Source organism: Mastacembelus armatus, chromosome 16 (genome assembly GCF_900324485.2).
Source record: "Mastacembelus armatus chromosome 16, fMasArm1.2, whole genome shotgun sequence".
Classification (NCBI taxonomy): Eukaryota; Metazoa; Chordata; class Actinopteri; order Synbranchiformes; family Mastacembelidae; genus Mastacembelus; species Mastacembelus armatus.
In genome coordinates this window covers 4,779,721-4,798,767 of record NC_046648.1, presented here as the reverse complement: position 1 = coordinate 4,798,767, position 19,047 = coordinate 4,779,721, and the positions used below count along the sequence as shown (strand labels likewise).

The 19,047-nt window shown below is 38.0% G+C and overlaps 1 protein-coding gene across 1 annotated transcript in view; it reads left to right on the top strand.

Moving 5' to 3' along the window:
* Window positions 1-19,047, top strand: part of LOC113122285 (CUB and sushi domain-containing protein 3-like) — a 202,574-nt gene that overhangs the window by 105,197 nt on the left and 78,330 nt on the right. The window contains exons 32-35 of the mRNA XM_026293499.1: window positions 12,255-12,368; window positions 13,012-13,107; window positions 13,473-13,676; window positions 18,838-18,962. Of these exons, the coding sequence (XP_026149284.1) occupies window positions 12,255-12,368; window positions 13,012-13,107; window positions 13,473-13,676; window positions 18,838-18,962 (539 nt within the window). The remainder of the gene's footprint in view (window positions 1-12,254; window positions 12,369-13,011; window positions 13,108-13,472; window positions 13,677-18,837; window positions 18,963-19,047) is intronic.

Below are 19,047 nucleotides of genomic sequence, written 5' to 3'. Positions count from 1 at the left end.
TTAAGGATGGACACTACACCTTCTGTTTTTGGTAGTATGTGTCTTTTGGCTTATGACAATTACCTCATGATACTTTTTAAACCTCTCTAGTCTTGAAGTCTCATAGTGTGGTTTCTCACTTGATAGTTTGTCACTACGTAGAACCGTGTGTATTTTATGTATTTGATATGGATTTGCAATGAGCAGAGCAGCACTGGAAAGTGTTCTCTTTCAAAAATAATATGAATTTGTATTAAAATGTGCAATGTCATGTTCTGAGATCTTGTCACTAATCTCACAGATGAGATGATTAAATTATTTGAAAAAGAAACCTTCAATTTTAACTTTGCCATTTTTAGAGTAAGACAGTTGGTTTATCTTTTCACCTTTGGCTCTGTTGTTGCTTAAACATCTGGGTGACTGGGTGACAATTTGATCATTGTAGAGTTTGTCGCTTCATTGTTCTATACTTATGGTTGCTGTCTCACTGGAGCCTGTGGCTAGGTGTATACCTTCGTGCCTATGTGTCTTCTATTCTTTGGATCTCATTTCGCACATAATATACTAACATAAAGCATGCATATAGTAAACATCTATCCAGAGCATCATAATATGCCACAGTATAATTTAGTACAATTCTGTCTTAATGCATCACCTCAATCATGCAAATAAACTTGTGCTTTTTTTTACATAGGACTTACTGGCCCTACATGACATATTTACAGGTTGGATACCTGGTTTCTGCTCTTATCCATGTGAATATATATTAATATAGGCATTTATGTACTCTATCCCAATTGATGTTCATAAAAATGATAATAAAAAGCTGGCAGTAGACACCAGTGCTTAAAGCACAGTGTGCATATTGTCTGTTAAAAAGTCTCTACATTTATTTGTGAGCCATCATTTCTTGGTTCCTCAGCTCTTATGCTGTGTTTGTAGCTTATTTTACTTTGCACCATTCAAATGTCATCAAGGTACAATGCGCATCTGTGTTACCCTTTAATGTTTAATTATTCTGTCAGAAATAATGGTTGTAGTCATATTTCAAACAATAACTCAGCTTCTTTTTTTAAGAGATGAATTATTCATAGCACTCAACCTTTGCCTTGGGCACTGCTTGTAAACATACAGACACACACAGCCCCACAGGAATTCACTCTTGTTTACACCAAGTTCAATGACTAGTGTATGGCTTTTCTGTCTCATAGTTCCAGTAGGATGTGGTATTTTGTTACATAAAAACTGACTGACAGTCAAGATATTTTGACAAAATAAAACCCCATTTTCTGCACTGGTGTACTAAGGGACAAAAGAAATTAAAAAACACATTGACACCCATTTTTCTTTGACAAAAGGTAAATCTTTTTCAACCTATGTTTGTATAGTATTTACCCTATAGGATATATTTGTATTGTGCACCCTCCTTTGTCTTTATATGTTTGTGGTTTTTTTTTTTTTTTTTTTTTGAGTGAAATGGGAGATTTGCGTTTTTGCTTTGATTTGGCTAATGCATAAAATATTCCCAATGAGATGTTGCAGCATTTAATCCAAAGACCATTAACTTTGCAGATAGCCACTGAAAATCAAGTCAAGAGATGATTGTCAGAAGCCAGGAATTGAATCTTACTCCTAATCCTCTTCTTGCAACAGTATTACTATATACAGTATGTCTCTAACACTCAAGTTAATTTGAACAAGACTATGTAGCAGATCAAATAATGATTATAACACCATACCAATTGTTGTGAACTTTACAAAAGTTGTGACAGTGTGAGGGACATTGCATCCTAAAGTAGTCCCACATTGGTAGGATGGTCATGAGTCTTTAATTTGATTTCATAGACGCAACATTCAGTCACCTTTGTTTATCTGCTGGGGGTTTGTTGTAGCTCCAGCGTGTGTTTATATGTAACAGCAGCATATGCATAATGGTTGCCACAGACTGTGTCAGGTGGCAAGACAGGAGCACTGACAGATGGCAGTAATAAATCTGGGCTGTAACAAGATGGACAGAGAATAAACTGCAAGAGGTAAAGGCAGTGAGTCTAACTACAAGAAAGAGGCACATAGATCTTAGCTGAATGTGAAAGTCTCCAAGAGAACAAGTTAGATGGAGAGTGTGATAATGAGTGAGAGAGTTATGAGTGAGACAGGGAATGAGAAGAGAGGGGGAGAGAAACTGCTGCTGCTGCTGAGAGCGATCATAAAAATGTTGACCCCGGGGGCTGATTGTTGACTCATCAGCGATGTTCACTGGAGAGTAAGGTTATGCCTAGGGCTGCCCTAGTACATGACAAGTTATGTCCCACGCAAATACCATTACCTTGACTCTCTGTGTCAACTTACAGTATATAAACTACCGTCAGTGTGATTAACCCAATATGAACTGTGAACTCTATTCTGGCCCCACCTTGACTTGTAAAGTGTTTTTGCCGAGGGGTTTCACAGGAACATATGTCTTTGGATGTGTAATAAGAGTCGATCTCTCTCTCTCTCTTTCTCTCTCTCACATTTGTCATGCACATGCCTGAATAACTGCACTGACTGGATTTGACAACCTGTGGTTTTCTACTTGATGGTATTCTGTCTAGTGCTAGTTGTCAGATATGAGAACTGTATGCTATTTTAAAAGTAACAAGAACTAAAAATCAAAGTAAAGCAAAGAATTCTGTTAAATATTATTGTCTTCCTCCTCTCTCTTGAAGTGACCAATACCAAGGTGGGTTGGGTGATGGTGGGAGATAGAAGCGTAATGAACTGGATGCAGTTTGTGCCAAGGTGCACTCACATACTTGCTGCCAGAAAGGCTGATGCAATTTCACTGTGATAATGGGTCATTAAAAATATATACGTCTGTGCTGTCATACAATCCCTCTGGTTTCTGTAAATGAGGCTTGTGTATGCTGTCACAGCCCAGAATCTCAGAAGCCCTGTGCTGCCACTAAGCAAAGACGACAGGTTGCTTTTCCATAATTCATAGCCAGAAGGACAAACATATGCTGCCATTTTCCTTACCTTTTACTGTTACCTTTACTGTGACTGTCTTTAACACCTTATCTGGGTTTTGTGCATATTTTGCCTTAAGGCAGAGGTAAGCTAATGCAGTTGCTGTAGGAAAAATGGACTTACATTACACTATACATACATTAAGTGCTTTTCACAGCGTGTCCGAATAATAGTTTACCTGGGTAACTTAGTAGGATCAGTAGGATCTTCTGTTTCCCAACTACTTAATTTCCTCCCAATATGGCCATTTAGTTTGTCTGAGCAAAATATTTGGTAAATGTAATTCTTTAGTTGCAGATTGTCAAATGTGGTTATTAACACATAAGCAGTTTAGAAACCAGGACAGTGCAACAGAGCATAAGTGCTAACCTATTACAGACAGTATGTTTGAATCATCCCTGTCCTCATTAGTTTTGGATTTGCAGGTCGTAAGAAGTTCTAGAAATGCTTTTGTAGCCTAAAATGTTTCTCTGCAACCAAGTAAGACAGAACTTCACCCTCTAGTTAATGGTACATTTCATGATAGTCAGTCAGGTGTACAAAAAAAGAACGGGAAAAAATCAGCAGTAATACACACAAACAGCATCATTAACAGCATAAACTGATTATAGGAAAAGTAATGCCACAAGAATTTTTCTGAAAAGAGTTCCCTTTTTATACAGTCAATTTGATTAGTCAGTGAGCAGCAAATGTGCTGGCATGTGTCACCAGTTGAATACTCATCAAAGTGATCTAGTCGGCAGGCGATTTATACTAGTGGAAAATAAACACAACACACAAACATGCAAAAAACAAAGGCTGGAGAAGATGGATATGCAGATGACGCAGATGTCTTCTTCACATCTTGACTGAAGTGGTTAAGCTGGAAAATTGTTTAAGATGCAAAAGTGTGATGGAAGTGTTTTTGTGTGTGTTTGGATAATTGAAGTTGAAGGATCTACCTCCACTTGACTGTCAGACAAAATCCCTGTTAGACTGTTCAGAGGGAGGCAAGGGAAGGAGGAGAGCTAGTGAAGGTTCACTGATTAGCTTCTACATAATACTTGAGAACCAGAGCTTGTTTTAGACTTTAATACTTTATTTTACATAAATACTCCATGAAAACTGTTTTATCACAATAGAAGCAAGGTTTTGTTGAGTTAAAGCCATTCCTGAATAAAATTAAAGCAAACTGAAATGCTGTAATGCCCCTACTGTGTAACCACCTAATGTGACCTTCAAAATCTTGTCAAATGAACCAAGGAGCAGAGGTTGAGATTTCACTGAAACAAAATGAGAAGTCACACTGTGAAGAAAAAAAAATTACATAGATAAAACTCAAAAAATTGAGGCAACATTTATCATGCAGTTTTTGTAAGATAGGTGTAAATCAAAATAACTGATGGAATAATATAAAATAACTGCCACCCACAGTTTGACTTTAAAATCTGAATAAATTATGTGACTTGACTAAATCTAAGAATAAAAGTCCGCCCAAAGGAAACAAAAAACCCACATTATAAACACCTATGCCAGCTGACTAGAAACGTGAGCAGCCTCTGGTTAGCACCATGCGGAACTCATCCTCCAGAGCGACGTACTGCTTCCTGTTGTCTGCCAGTTTCTCCTGCAGCTGTGCCTCCCTCTGGACATGTCTTTAGACACGTTTGACTATATAAACCAGGTCATTGTACTTATTCAGTGTTTTAAGCATCAGGAGTTTGAAAGGTTTGGAAGGATACCTTAGACTGAGAAGATATGTCACATAAGGAAGAATGGCATATGCACTCAGCACATTATCAAGACCACTCAGCACTGAAGTTCATGCAGTGTTGATGTGCATTCAGCTTTTTAAGGTTTGATTTAAAATGCACATAAATAGTCTATAGTTAATATAACTATACATCAGAGCTTTTGAAAGCACAAATCCTGCAAAAGAATCAAATAATGTCTCTCAATAAACAGTATTACTCCTTTGCATCTACTATATGTACTGCATAAGCAACATAACACAAGGTGACCTTGACCTTGCACTGCTCTGTGGGCATGCATGAGTTTTATGGCATTCCACTACATCGACATCGAGTGATCTAGTGGGCACACTCCTAGATTTTGTAGGAGAAAGATCAAATAGAAGAAGGAGAAAAGATGGAGAGTGAAAGACCCTTACTAAGATTATGACATTTCTCTTTCCTGCTGTATTGTAATGATCTTATCTACACTGTACAGTGTGGCCTTGTTTTTGACAGGGGAAAGACTCCATCCTATGAACAGAGATGATGAAAACAGCCAGATGAAAACTCAAAGGTGCGATAAGAGTTTATAGTGGAGGGGCAGTAGCATTAAGCGAGTCAGATATGTTATCTCTTCTCTAATCTCTTCTGCTCCTGTTTTTTCTTTTTGCTGAAATGAGTCAAATGAAACTGTAAACCTTTCACATGAATGTAACATGAAAAACATGCCCAGTGTTTAGAATGTAAGTATCCATCAAAGTAAAACATATAAACACACTAAATGTATACTTTTGATGATACTTTTTTATTCTTAAAGGACATGATTGAAATAGGCAGGCAAAGAATTGAATGTTGAAATAATCTTGCGCAGTGCACACTGTAAATGTGGACCTGTTCATGTAGTGTAATGGTGTGGAGATGTTTTCTTGGCTCACTTTACTTCCCTTAATAGCATCTGAGCACTGTTCAGACACCACAACATACATTGTTACTGACCAGGTGCATCAAATCACTGCCACAGTCTACATTTTTTCAAATGGATACTTCCAGCAGGATAACAAGCCTTGTCACAAAGCACCCATCATCCCAAAAGGGTTCCAGCAACATGACAGTGACTTTAATTTACTTCACTTTCCTGCACTTTCTCCAGATCCCAGTCAAGTAGAGCATCGTAGAGATGTGGTGGCAAGGGATTTTCAGTGTGAATACGCTAGCAAATATCCCACAGAACTGTTTCTTAAGTCAGACTGAACCTAGAGCTGGGAAACATTACTTTCTCGAATTTTTGCCGCAAAGAGTTGGGGCTATTTTGAAGAAAAAAAATCTTTTGTGCAAGTCTATATAGATGTGTCTTAGAAAGTAATGCAGTAACTCTAAATCACTATCTTCTTCTTACAATCACTTCAGTTTTTCAAAATGACTTTAATGTATGCCCACCCAGACATTTAAATCACCTGAATAATTTAAACACTGATTCATTTAATGGAATTCAGTCTTCTGAATCCACTAATGTTATACAGAAACTACCAAGGTTAGTAGAAACCATCACAGCTTCAGCACATTTTCCCAATGACTGCTTTCAAAAGGAAGAAAGTTAGATAACCATCACCCATAGTTGTGCATTTTTGCATTATCATTGCCAAGCAGGTATAACAGCATGAGATACAGCACAGGAATGTCACCATCTAATACCCAAAGAGCTATATGATTAAAGCAACTTAACTGCTTTGGGATAATTCAAGGTGAAGATGCAGGCATGAAAATGTTGTCCGTTGTCCAAATGCGTTCTTTTACAGTGCAATGAGAATGCCCAGGGGACAAAAGATTCATCATAGTCCCGCATAAATTAGGTAACAAGTTTACAATGATTTATTGACTTCTGGACATGATTACAGCGAAGGAGCAGATTGGAGTCATGCACGACTGGCTTTGGATTAGAGGCAGAAATGAGCGACACTGTATTTTTGACTGTCTATGCATGTGCTCATATTTGAGGTTGTGTGAGTGTATATGTGTGTGCACCAAGGGAGAGTGCAGCATATTCAACAGAGTACTCTGTTGGTATGCTAATGCCACAGCAGTGATTTGTCCCTGAGGGTAAGATCATCTCTTATTCAGATTCTGGTACAGCCATAGGCTTCTCACTACTCAACAGATAAACAGGTCTGCCTTTTCTGCTCTGTGTGAGAGTACACCTTTTATCTGTGTATACATTGTTTAAGTTTTGGATTTATTTACTGTGAGTTTCTTGACTGTTACTTAGCTTTGGCCTGCTGTACGTGTTCAGTTGCGTTTACTGTATGTTACGAATTGCAGAAGGCTTATAGAGTTATTATAAAAAAAGAAATTGTTATGCCTGTGCCCACTATTCAGTTTATGTTTCCAGTACAGTCATTTTGCTGTCAGCTTGCTGGTCAGTCCAAACTGTCTCTTGAGAAATAGGTTGCAAAATTATCTTCGGTGGCAGCTGGAGGATGTTTAGTCTGTTTTTCTCATCTTGTAGGAGAAGGGGATCTGTGCTACTACAAAGTGAAGATCAGACACTGCTCCATAATGCATAGTTGGAAGGACAAACACATGTTGCCACTTTTTACCTTTAGCAATTACCTTTACCAGTGTTTCATCACTTTGTACTAGAGCAATGATAGTGTTTATAGTTAACTTATTTTATTCTAAATGAACTGTTAGGATCATAAAATATGCTAGAACACTGAAACTGAGAGATACAACAGTTCAAACTTTATTTTTTTTTATTTTTTTTGTTTTTTATGGAAAGATAAAATATCTATAAAACTTGATTTCTTTATGGTTGTGATACCTAGGTGAACACAAGCAACTCAGTCCATGTGCTGTGAGGTACAGAAGGCATGTTAAAAGCACTTGGGTGTAATGAGTGGTTATGACAGGAATTGCACTGTAAGGTGCCACTTACACTAGTGAAATGAAGTTTGAGTCTGCCATTAGCAGCATCAGGAAATATTTAGATTGGGTTTGCCGTCCTGAAAAACAATGTGTTTTCCTTGAGAATTGGGTCTGTTGTATCTTCAGGGAACAGATAAAGTTAGAATGACAGGGTAAAAGGATGTGGGCTGAAACAGCTGTGGGCTTTAAATGCTCCCTGAACCACCTCAAGTTGGTGAAGACACGGTTCGCCTGCTGAAAATAAAAAGGTTGGTTAAGCACCACTGAAAGGTAGTCAAGCAACCAAAAAATGTGAGGTAACTGGTCCTGCAGTTGCAAGCATTAGCAACCGTTGGCTGCCACCTACAGAATTATTGTTCTCATGCTCCGAACATCTCCATAATGTTAAATTGGCTAGCTATCATTACATGTTTGGTTAGGATGACCTGCTTTCTCGATTGTTTAGATTGTTCTAGATTGTGTGTCTGTGTGTGTGTGTCTGTGCGTGCGTGTGTGTGTTAATTGTGGTTTAATAAATGGGAGCAATTTCATGTTTGTTTTTACATGTGCTCACATCTGTTCTAAGTTTATCGTAAGCAACAGTACTGAGGGAGCTTTTGTAATGCACCGGTTGTGGTGAAAGGATGTTAGACATGCTTGTTAAATCCTTAACATAATTTCAATGACTCAGATTTATTTTTGTCTTAAAGCAAAAAAAGATTCATTTTCCATTAACATTTGCAAACTTTGCAATTAACTTTTTGCAAAATGAATGAATTTAAAGTATGTCTGCATATTAGTTTTTTTTTCAGCCATGTTTTTCAGTCATCCCTCACACATTTGACAGAACAGTAATGCTCCAGCTGTCTACACAGCTGCCATAACAGCATAGACATAAACAAGTCTGACCACTATGATTGTGTATCGGGCTCTGACCTACTCCAATACTGTTTCTGAATGTGACCTATGTAGACAAACCAGAGCTCCTGCTGCTGCTAAGCTAACGCCCTGTGCATATTACGCTATCTCAGTATTGGGCTCTTTCAGTGTTTTCTCCGTCTTTGTGTAAGCTCAGCCTGGATCTATGATATTAAGATCAAGACTCGGTGGAAAGTTGCTCTTTATGACTCTGGCTGCATCTTTAGGCTCATTGTCATGCAGCAGAATGATGCTGGGAGTGATCATATATCTCATATAAGAATCTAAAAATCTTAAATGACTAAAACCTTTTGCATAGTCTCTTTTAAAGAAGACTTTCATAGGGAGGAACGTCACCTATGACATGATCCTCACCTGATATGCCTTACTGTATGTTGGTGAAAATGATCTAAAAATTATTTTTTGAAGAGTGGGAACCCTAGATTAACCGCCCGCACTGTGACCGTTGTTGCATGAGTGATGACAGATGCTGGTGTTAAGTCGACAGTGCTAATGAGCCCAGCCCCATGGTATGCACAAAAAACAAACTTGCAGTAGGCGTCTATCTTCATCAGGGTGAAGGGTAGAAAGAGAGCCACTGGAGAGGAGAGAAAAGTGTGTTAAGTAAGTAGCTTTCATAAGATGCCTGTGCATCAGAGTGCAAGATATCAAGGCTGTAATCCTAGCTGTTAGTAATACACAAAGTGCCTCTAAGCACAGACGTGCAGAACTGCACAGATCCAAACACAAGTACTGTAGTGATGGTCATGTCTGTTAATTTGGTTGAAGAGATTATTTTCAAGGGCAAGCACACATTGATATAATCAGGTATGCATAATTGGAAATACTCGTGCGAGACATGATTTAAAAATTCTCTGTTAATTATCATTCAGTAGTTCTCAGTTGTTTTCCTGACTGCCTTTTACCCATACTGGATAAGATTTTGTTATTTTTATGATAAACAATTTTCTCAGGAGACTAAAGCCTGTTTAATTAAATTACGCAAACTCGAAATAAATACTGTCCAGATTGCCACACGGTTCAGTGTGACACCATGTACAGATGTAACTAGAAATGTTAGTACCCTTCCCCTTAAAAGAAATAAATAATTTGAAACCGGTGTACTGGTCCGTTGTGGTGAAGAAGATTTACTGGTCAATCTACATTCCTATTCTCACCTATGGTCATGAGCTTTCGGTCATGATCGAAAGGACAAGATCCTTGGATACAAGCAGTTGAAATGAGCTTCCTTTGCAGGGTGGCCAGGTGCTCCCTTAGTGATAGGGTGAGGACCTCGGTCACTGAGGTGGCTTGGGCATCTGTTCTGGATGCCTCCTGGGCCCCTCCCGGGGCAGGTGTTCCGGGCATGTCCCACTAGGAGGAGGCCTCAGGGAAGACCCAGGACATGCTGGCCTGGGAACGCCACGATATCCCCTTGGAAGAGCTGGAGGAAGGGACCAGCCAGCAAGTCTGAGCATCCCAGCTTAGACCACTACCCACCGTGATCCGGCCCCAGATAAGCGGAAGAAGATGGATGGATGGATACTTTGAAACCAACTTAAGTAGTTATCCAGTATTGTCTGTTTTATATTTAATAGAATAGACATATTGCTGGTGATTTGTAACCTCAGATTTGAAATAATGCAACAGATGAAAATGACATGGGCAAATATATCAAGACCCTGAACTTTTGTATTTTGTAGGGCATCTTTTTTAATCAATTGTAATCAAATGGTTTTCTGTAGCTCTTAATGAGACATCTGATAGCTGCTTTCTCCCAGCTGTGAGTTTCAGCTCTTTCAGGTCCCACAGCAGGCCACTTCAGAATGCTTCTGAATATTTTTCTTTTTGTATGTTCTTGGTGCTTTTAGATGTATGTCTTGGGTCATTATCTTGTTCAAGGAGATGTGACCTGTGACTGAGACAGAGCTTTCCGACACTGGGCATTTTGTTGCATTCCACAGTGCCCTGATAATCTAATTTCATTACGTCCTGCACAGATTCAGGGCACCATTAACCATATGCACCAAAGCAGCCCCACAATATAACTGGTCCTCCTCCATGTTTCACAGTGAGGATGGTGCTCTCTTTTCAAAGCTTTATTTTTTTACTGTGAACATTAAACTGATGTGACCAGATAGATTCCATAGTTGTTTGATGTGTCCGAAGGACGCTTTCCCAGAATCATTTCTCTTTCAAAGATGTGGTCTTTCATGTCTTCTTCCATGGAGCGAATTTTCTTCTAGACTTCCTCAGACAACTTTACTGATACTTTTGCTCAGGTCATGTTAGCGAAGCAAGATTTTGGCAGAATAAGCTAGGATCCACAGTTTTTTTGTTTTTTTGCTTTATTTGATGACAAACCAAATCCAGGTATGCATTACAAGCTTTGGATTTCAAGACTTCACCAAAAGAACACGGCAATATTTTCCTGAGGTTTAATAGTAACCAACACAGTGGTATTTAAGTTATTATTCATTGTTAGTACCTTAAATATGAGATATGATCTTGCTCCGTGTCTTTGCATTAATTTGTAGGATTGCCGTAAGTTATTAGTATAAACCGATGGAGAACCTGTTTCCATACAGACACATTGTTTCATTTAAGACCAGATTTACATAGGCCATCACAATGACTAAGGTTAGTTTTCCTTCAGCTGTCTCTTTTTAATCTCATTCACAAACATGTTATGTGTATCCTGCTACTTGGCTTTTTGGCCAGGTGACCCAGCAAGCCTTCTTTAGTTTGCAGACTATAGCTTATCAGCAGGTCAGTTGCAGCACATTAAACAGCTGCAGGTGTACCTGCAAATGTCACTTGTATGTCTAGATGCTGGTGGGGTCCTTCAGTACCACTATTCAGTACCACTGCTTACAACACATTGTCTACACATGATTTGTAGGTTGTTTACCTCTCGTTTGCCTGCTGGTGCTGGAGCTCAGCCTGCCAGTTGTTGTCAATCAAACACTGATACAGAGGCACCTCTCCAGCTGCAGCTACTAAGAAGAAAAAGAGCGTTTCTGATATTTCCCCAGATCTTTCTCTAATCTTTAATGATAAAAAACCTCAAAATTCAAAATAACAATGACATTATTTTAGACTACAGAAGGGATGGCTAAATATGATTTTTGGTTTGACTTTAAATATCACACTGTACTGCGTGAAGGTTAGTCTCCACGTTAAATGCCATGGCACACCAACAGAGATACAAAATTTAAAAGAGTATGTAATTATAGGTTGTTAAAAAAATGTCACAGAAAGGTTTACAATAGGTGAGCAGATACTACTTTGCTTGAGGAAATAGTAACTAATAAAAAGATACTGTCCAGAAAGAGTATTGCACCAAAAGTCACAATTTTACTGCAGCTGTTCATGCTTTACTTCACGTTTCCTAACTGCATATTCATGATCTGTGGTTCATTTCTTAGTCCAGCAAAATGACAGAGATGAATGATATATAAATCAAAACACAAACTTACAATTAGCCTAAATACTATCTAAATTCAAACCATCATGTGCAGACATTCTTTCATTTAGTAATGAGTTTGTCTCTAAATTCTGGCAGTCATATTTCATTTAAATTCAGAGTACTGTGACACATTGTTTGAGCAATTGAGCTAAATGCTGATTTTACCCAACCCCAAACACCCCTCTCCAACCCCCAAAAAATCCACCTGCATGTTTTGATTTATCTTTATTCTATATTTTTGTCCTCTGTTGCTTTTTTTTTTGCAGTGCTGTTTGGTCAGTTTGTGGTATTCCAGACTTTGCCCAGTGACGTTGTTGAAATCTATGATGGATCCTCCACAGACTCAGCTCTTCTCTCATCCATCTATGGATCACACTCAGGTAAAAACATAAATCTGGAACCCTTAAGTCTGTGACCTATAGCTATTAACTCATAGGTATAAATAGTTCTGTCAAGCTTACCATTGTTCACTGAAGGCCAGACAGTCTCATCATCCATCTCTCAGCTCACTTCAAATAACAATTTTTCCTACACAAATTGAAAATTTTAGATTCACCCAACTTTATTTTGCAAAGGATTTTCCTGTCCAAAATGTTTGTAAAGACGATATGTGTCAATATGTTATGATGAAAACGGAATAAACTCAGAAATCCTAGTTAATTGACAAAAGCAGAGGGGCTTTCCTGATCAGTCTGTGACCCAATGTAAAAACATTCAATGCTTTAGATCTTCTCAGACTGTAAATTAAAAAAAATAACACAGAATGGAAACATATTTTCTTTCCTTTTTTGACATTGTATAGTTAAAGGCATTTTTCATTCATATATATATATATATATATATATATATATATATATATATATATATATATATATATATATATATATATATATATATATATATATATATATATATATATATATATATATTATATTTTTGCTTTATCTGTTATATGTGGACATTTGGATATAAATTGCATCATATGAAGGTTTTGATAATGTGTTCGTTGATTGTATCATTCAGGTGAGACACTCCCTTTGAGTTCAGGCAACAAGATAACACTGAAGTTTACCACAAATGGAACAGAAACAGCAAAAGGATTTCATTTTGTTTACCAAGGTAAGGCTTTTCTGATATGTTTCCAGAATTTGTTTGATTTGGAAACTTATTTGGTGCTTTGATATTTACATCTTAGCCTCACACTCATCAGATAAAAGGCTATTCCGCAGAGCGCCATTGACCGTTTCATGTGCATGGCTGAGCAGCAAAAGATGATATGAAGTCACAGAGCCTATCCTGGAACAGCAGACAAGAGTGACTAATAATGTGTGAGGAGATTGACAAGGGCTTTACCATTTGTCTCTGCCTCTTTTGTCTTCCCATCTCTCCGTCTGCCTTTTTTCTTTTGCCTGCCACCCCGCAACCTATCACTTTCTATCTTTGTTTTTCTTCCTCTCACGCTTCCTCCACCCCTTTATCTCTAGCTGTCCCCCGGACGAGTGCCACTCAGTGTAGCTCGGTCCCTGAGCCCCGGTTTGGGAAGCGGATAGGGAATGACTTTGGCATCGGTATGGTGGTACTGTTTGAATGCAATCCTGGCTACACGCTGCATGGTTCCAACGCCATCAGGTGTGAGGCTGTGCCCAATGCCCTGGCCCAGTGGAATGGCACTGTGCCCACATGTGTTGGTAAGCATCCTCATCCTCCTATCCTTGTCTCACCCCCTACGCAGTTCCAAAAAAATGAAGCAGGTGCACAAAAACGGTTGTTTTTTTTTCTTTTTCTTCTAGTCATTACTGATCCTAATGTCTGTCTGTTAGCCATTGCAAAGCATCTGCCTATCACTGATATTTCATGGACAAACATGGAGACATGGACAAACAAAACAATGTGTCACATGAATTTTCTACCTTGACAAGGAGTTTTGGTTCCTGAGTCTACCAGACTAATGGGAAAATAAATAGCATTGTAAAAATGTCCAACATCAACACCCATCTTTAATCTTTTTATCTTTATCTTTGAGTAACTTTTGTAGCTGATCTCTGATGCACAATGTACACAGTGTAACAGTTTAACTCTCAAGATGCGTTATGAAGGCATGGACTTGGAGTTACAGTTGCCTAAATATCCTTCACATTTGTTTGTACAACACAAGCATCCTACTTAGTACTTAGGTTAAAACAACAATAATCAATGCTTTATATTTGCATGTATCAAATAACACAGACAAATGTGACAATCATGATAGAGTTCACTCAGTGAAAAAAACCTGCTATACAGGGAATTATCATCCAAATCTGCAGACACTCTCTGCTTTATAGAGCTTTTATAGTGAACCTTAGCTGTCTGGCTCACAGCTTTACTATTGAATTGCCCCTCTCCAAGCATTGTTTTTGACCACAGTCTGCATTTGGTTTTGGTGAAGAAGCTCTAAAATACTGCTCAGTACCAACAGACAGACACAGTAGCTGGTGAATTTAGTGAAGCATTTAGCTGCTAAAGACTAAACATGATTTTCACAGGAGTTAGTGGAGACCAGATATAAATCTGAATAAATAAATAATGAATATTGGACTTGCTATAACTCATCAGGTGTCTGAATAATAATGTTGCTCCATAAATACTGGATGTGTGCATAGTCATCTCTAAGCTAAAAAAGGTTGTTTTGAGAAATTAGCTCTAGTCCATTTTTTTGGACGATCTTGTTAAAATTGCCAGGGTCACAGCAACAGTAGATTTGTTTGAGTTTGTAGAGTGATACATAGCTGGAGTGTTTAGTGACACAGAGCTGGGTTGTAAAAAGTAAAACACAAAAATGTAAAAGTCAAAACAGTAGGTAGATAGGAATGAAAAATCAATTTTATTTTTGATATTGACAAACAATGGGTGGAATTGGTCATGTTCCATGACCCTCTGATTGCTGCAGCATTTGATGGGCGATGTGAAGTGCAGACTGTCTACTGAAGGGACCTGCATTTCTCTCTCTACAGTCTTTGCCATACAGAAAAAACATCTCTACAAAATGTACTTGCATTAATATGCATAAACATACACACACATTCAAACACATGAGCAGATTTTCATCAGTACACACTGTTACCTAAACACATACACATGCAGAAGGACAGTCCCGACAAAGACGCCCACATCTCTGTCTGCTGACGATACTGAGCTACAGATGAATCTATTGAAGTCGGGCCTTACGCCAGCCAGCAAATAGTTCCAGCCAAGGAGTGCAGGAAATGTTAAACCAGGGTTCATCTGGGTTTACTGCCAAGTAGTAAGGGAATAGCAGTGGCACGTGCGGTTCCATTTTAAACACAGTGATTTTTATCTGGTGATTGAATCTGGCTGCAGCATCTTCCCTAGCGGCGGTGTACTTGTACAGAATAATGGGTATAGTTTCATAGAAGCTTCAACAAAAACACTATGCTCAATTACTCAAGCCATCTTTATAAGGTACAATGGTATTAGACAGTGCTTCTGCTGTGATGAATCTCTGTTTGAGAAGATACAGTATATTCCCATCTCTTTGTCCAGTCCAAACCTGGCTCATCCTGTTACAATTGTTTTGCTTTTGATTTCACAGATTCAAAGTTGTTGAAGTCGAAGTGTTGATGTTGAGTTACACTAGCACAATGTTCTGTGGTGATTTAATTAGACCCGCCTGAAAGGATGCATAATATTTGGGTGGCCTCTTGAATTTTATGGGGAAGAGTTGAATACAGAGATGTTTGTTTGTTTGAGCTTGACAAAGTATTTTCACTGAGCTAAAATAGAAAGAAATGCAGATGGGCTCTTATTTTTCAGTGTCATGTGTGAATGATGGAAAATTTTTTTTAAACACATCTATTAGAGTGAAAACAATTTAAGAGCCTGTTACAATTAGAATTGTAGAATTGTTAGAATTGAAGTAAACAGTGAAAAAAGGACAGTTTTCTGTTGGAGACATACCAAATCATACCAGTCCATTATTTTATGAACACAAAGATTGACATTATTCATACTCATTATGCCCACACCATGGAATCCACTGTTAACTGAAACATTTTCTCTAAAGTGTCAACAAGTAAACAGTGTCACACTGAACTTGTTTAAACAGTTGAGTCTTGTTTTGAAATAGCCTCCTAAGACCAATTAAACTGCCTCAGTCAGGCAGATTTGGTAAGGCCAGGCCAGAGAGCCTCTCGGCAGCAAGATGAGCTGCTCTTGAGGTCATGCTATATTTGTTTGCTTCTGTTTTTCTTGGGAAATTGCTGCCCATACTAAACAGTGTATTCAGTATATCATTTTTCATCGCAAAAACATTAAAACCACAAATATTTTTTTAAAAATAGTTTAGTTTATTTCCATAATAGCATGTTTCCATTGGCTGTTCTTATTATTAAACTTCACTGTTTAAAATGAAAGGTAAGATGCTATAGTTGAGATGACCATTTATAAGTGATGGATATTGTTTGCATATTAAATTGTAGTGGATTAAAATAATTAACATAAAAAGATTGACAATTGACAAAACAGTTTGACTATATAATCTATACTTTATGTATTTTACAAATGTCAAATTTGATATTAACTATGTAACAATGCCATTTAGTAATGTGTATTTGAATGATTACATTTCATTAGGGCATGTAATGTTTTGTAATGTTAAACCTTTTTGATACCTAATACACTTCTAATTAAAAGTTGCTGTCAATTTCTTTCATATCAAATGGTGCAAAATGGTGTCTCATAATGTGTGCGGTCCCCACGCTTGTCTACCTGCGGTAACTCTGACATATGAGCCTGCCACAGATTGAGATGGGTGGGGAGCGTTCATGCCTTTATGAGTGTCATGATTCCTAATCTTGCTGGACGAATTACATTAACTGACAGCTCAGAGGGCTCAAAGGAGCTGTTATATTATGCTGAAATAGTGGGCCTCTCCCTGGAATGGGTCTGGTGCTTGTTGTCAACATCTTGGTCTTCCACTTGAAGAATTTTAGTTTATTTTTGAAATGGTTTTAGTGATTTCCCAGACTTTGTTGCAGCATTAAAGATTCGACGTAAGGTGTGTTGTTAATTTTGTATCAAAGAACAATATGGTCACTCACAGTGTTAAGGAGTAATTTGGTATTTCATACTTTGAAGGAGCCTTTAACCAGTGTCCACTGCAAAGGACAGTCTGACCACCTACCTTAATTTTTCATTTACACAGTGGAATTCAACATAATTACACAAGCTGTTCTTCTGAATTTATTTCAATACTGAATATGTGTGACAGGTAAAGACATTGCTGTGGGGGGGCATTATATGAAGGTGTGATTGCTGTATAATACAACATAGTGACATAATAGAGATGTAATTTTCCTCTAACACAAAAAACACTTACCTTGGCTCTGTCCTCAAAATATGTAGAAATGGGAAATTATCAACTAAAGATATTGATGGAGAGCTGGTTGCTAAAAATATCTGCATGTTTCTTACATGTATTCTGTTTTGTTGCACAGGGTAATCCCTTGACGAAGAGCATCTTGTTGTTCATTGTGAGAACACATTGTACTGCCCTGCTGCAGGACCTCCTCCCCTCTAAGTGATATCTGTTTATGTTGTTGTACTGTAGCAAAATTAAATGCAACATAATCTTGAATGTTAGGCCACGGAACAGTTCTCTCTGTATGAGGTGATAAGATGGAGTCGTGGTGCAGTTTAATCACTGGGTTTTTATTTATTTTTATAGCATGTCACTTTGTAGTATATATAGTATACAGTATAGTATTTTTCATTAAAGATAAAATACATGTGATGATCTCACAAATGTTTGACAAATGCATTCTTGCTGTAGACAGCTGAATTGATCTCAATAGTGCAACACAGTAAGCAAATGCACTTATGCACCAGACTTCTCATCTTCTGATGTGTAAAATATTTTGTTGGCTCTCAGCAAAACCTGAAAAAAACAGCCCAGTAGGTCATCGCATGTTTCTTTATTTGCCAGTAGAACTATAGTTGAATAGGAAGGGAATGTGTTTGTTGTGTGTAATAATATAAAGGTTCCTGGTCTTCAAGGCTGGGTTGCCACAATCCTTCATGGGCATCGAATGAATCCAGACTTTGTGAGGAATCTTGCTGTTCAGATACAAAGCCAACTGGCACCTGACTAAAAAGCAATATAGACATTGTAGTTTTTTTTTGTTATATCACACTGCCTGACAGTGTCAGCAGAACCTGGTTAATGACGCCAGTTCAACTTTGATCTGAGAAATGAAAGGCTGGATAAATATGTTAATTATGACCTTATAACAGCAAAGTCATGTGCAGTGTGAGGAACCTAAAAAATGAGCCTGTTACCCAGCAGGCATCTCCTGCAGAACCTTCTTATTGTACTGTACTGACTGTAGTTACATTTGGCTTATCAGGCTTATGACATCACAGACAGTCACGTGACCGTAAAATAGCACCTTGACCCTGTGCACAAGATTGTGATGGATATCCAGGTATTACACTCTCTGGCAGTCAAGACAAAGAATGTTGAAATAAAAATGACACAAGTGTGTGCTACCATGCAAAACTGAATGTTCAATGACAATGATAGCATGTGGACATAGATGCATGTTGTCTATCAGAACTTATTTATATCGTGTACTGTGTACAGGTAAGTCAAATCTGTCATTACTGTGTCTGCCTTTATCATGAAATAATCTTTCCCCGCAGCTCAGAAAATTCTGTAAGATGAATTGTTTTGAGGCATTGCTATTTAAAATCCATCTAGTAGTGGTCACTTCTTATACGTAATCCTTTAAGATTTTTCAGTTTGCTACTTCCACACTCTCAATCTGTAAATCTTAATCTTCATTTGTTGTCTAGTTCCTTGTGGTGGAGTACTGACTGCCCGCAGAGGCACTATTCTCTCTCCTGGGTACCCGGAGCCATACGCCAACTATCTGAACTGTGCATGGAAGATCTCTGTACCTGAGGGAGCTGGCATCCAGGTGAGAGGACACAGATGTGAATCTTTGTAGTATCATGTTTGACTATAGAATAAAACATTTTTTTGAATGGGCTCATTTTTATGCA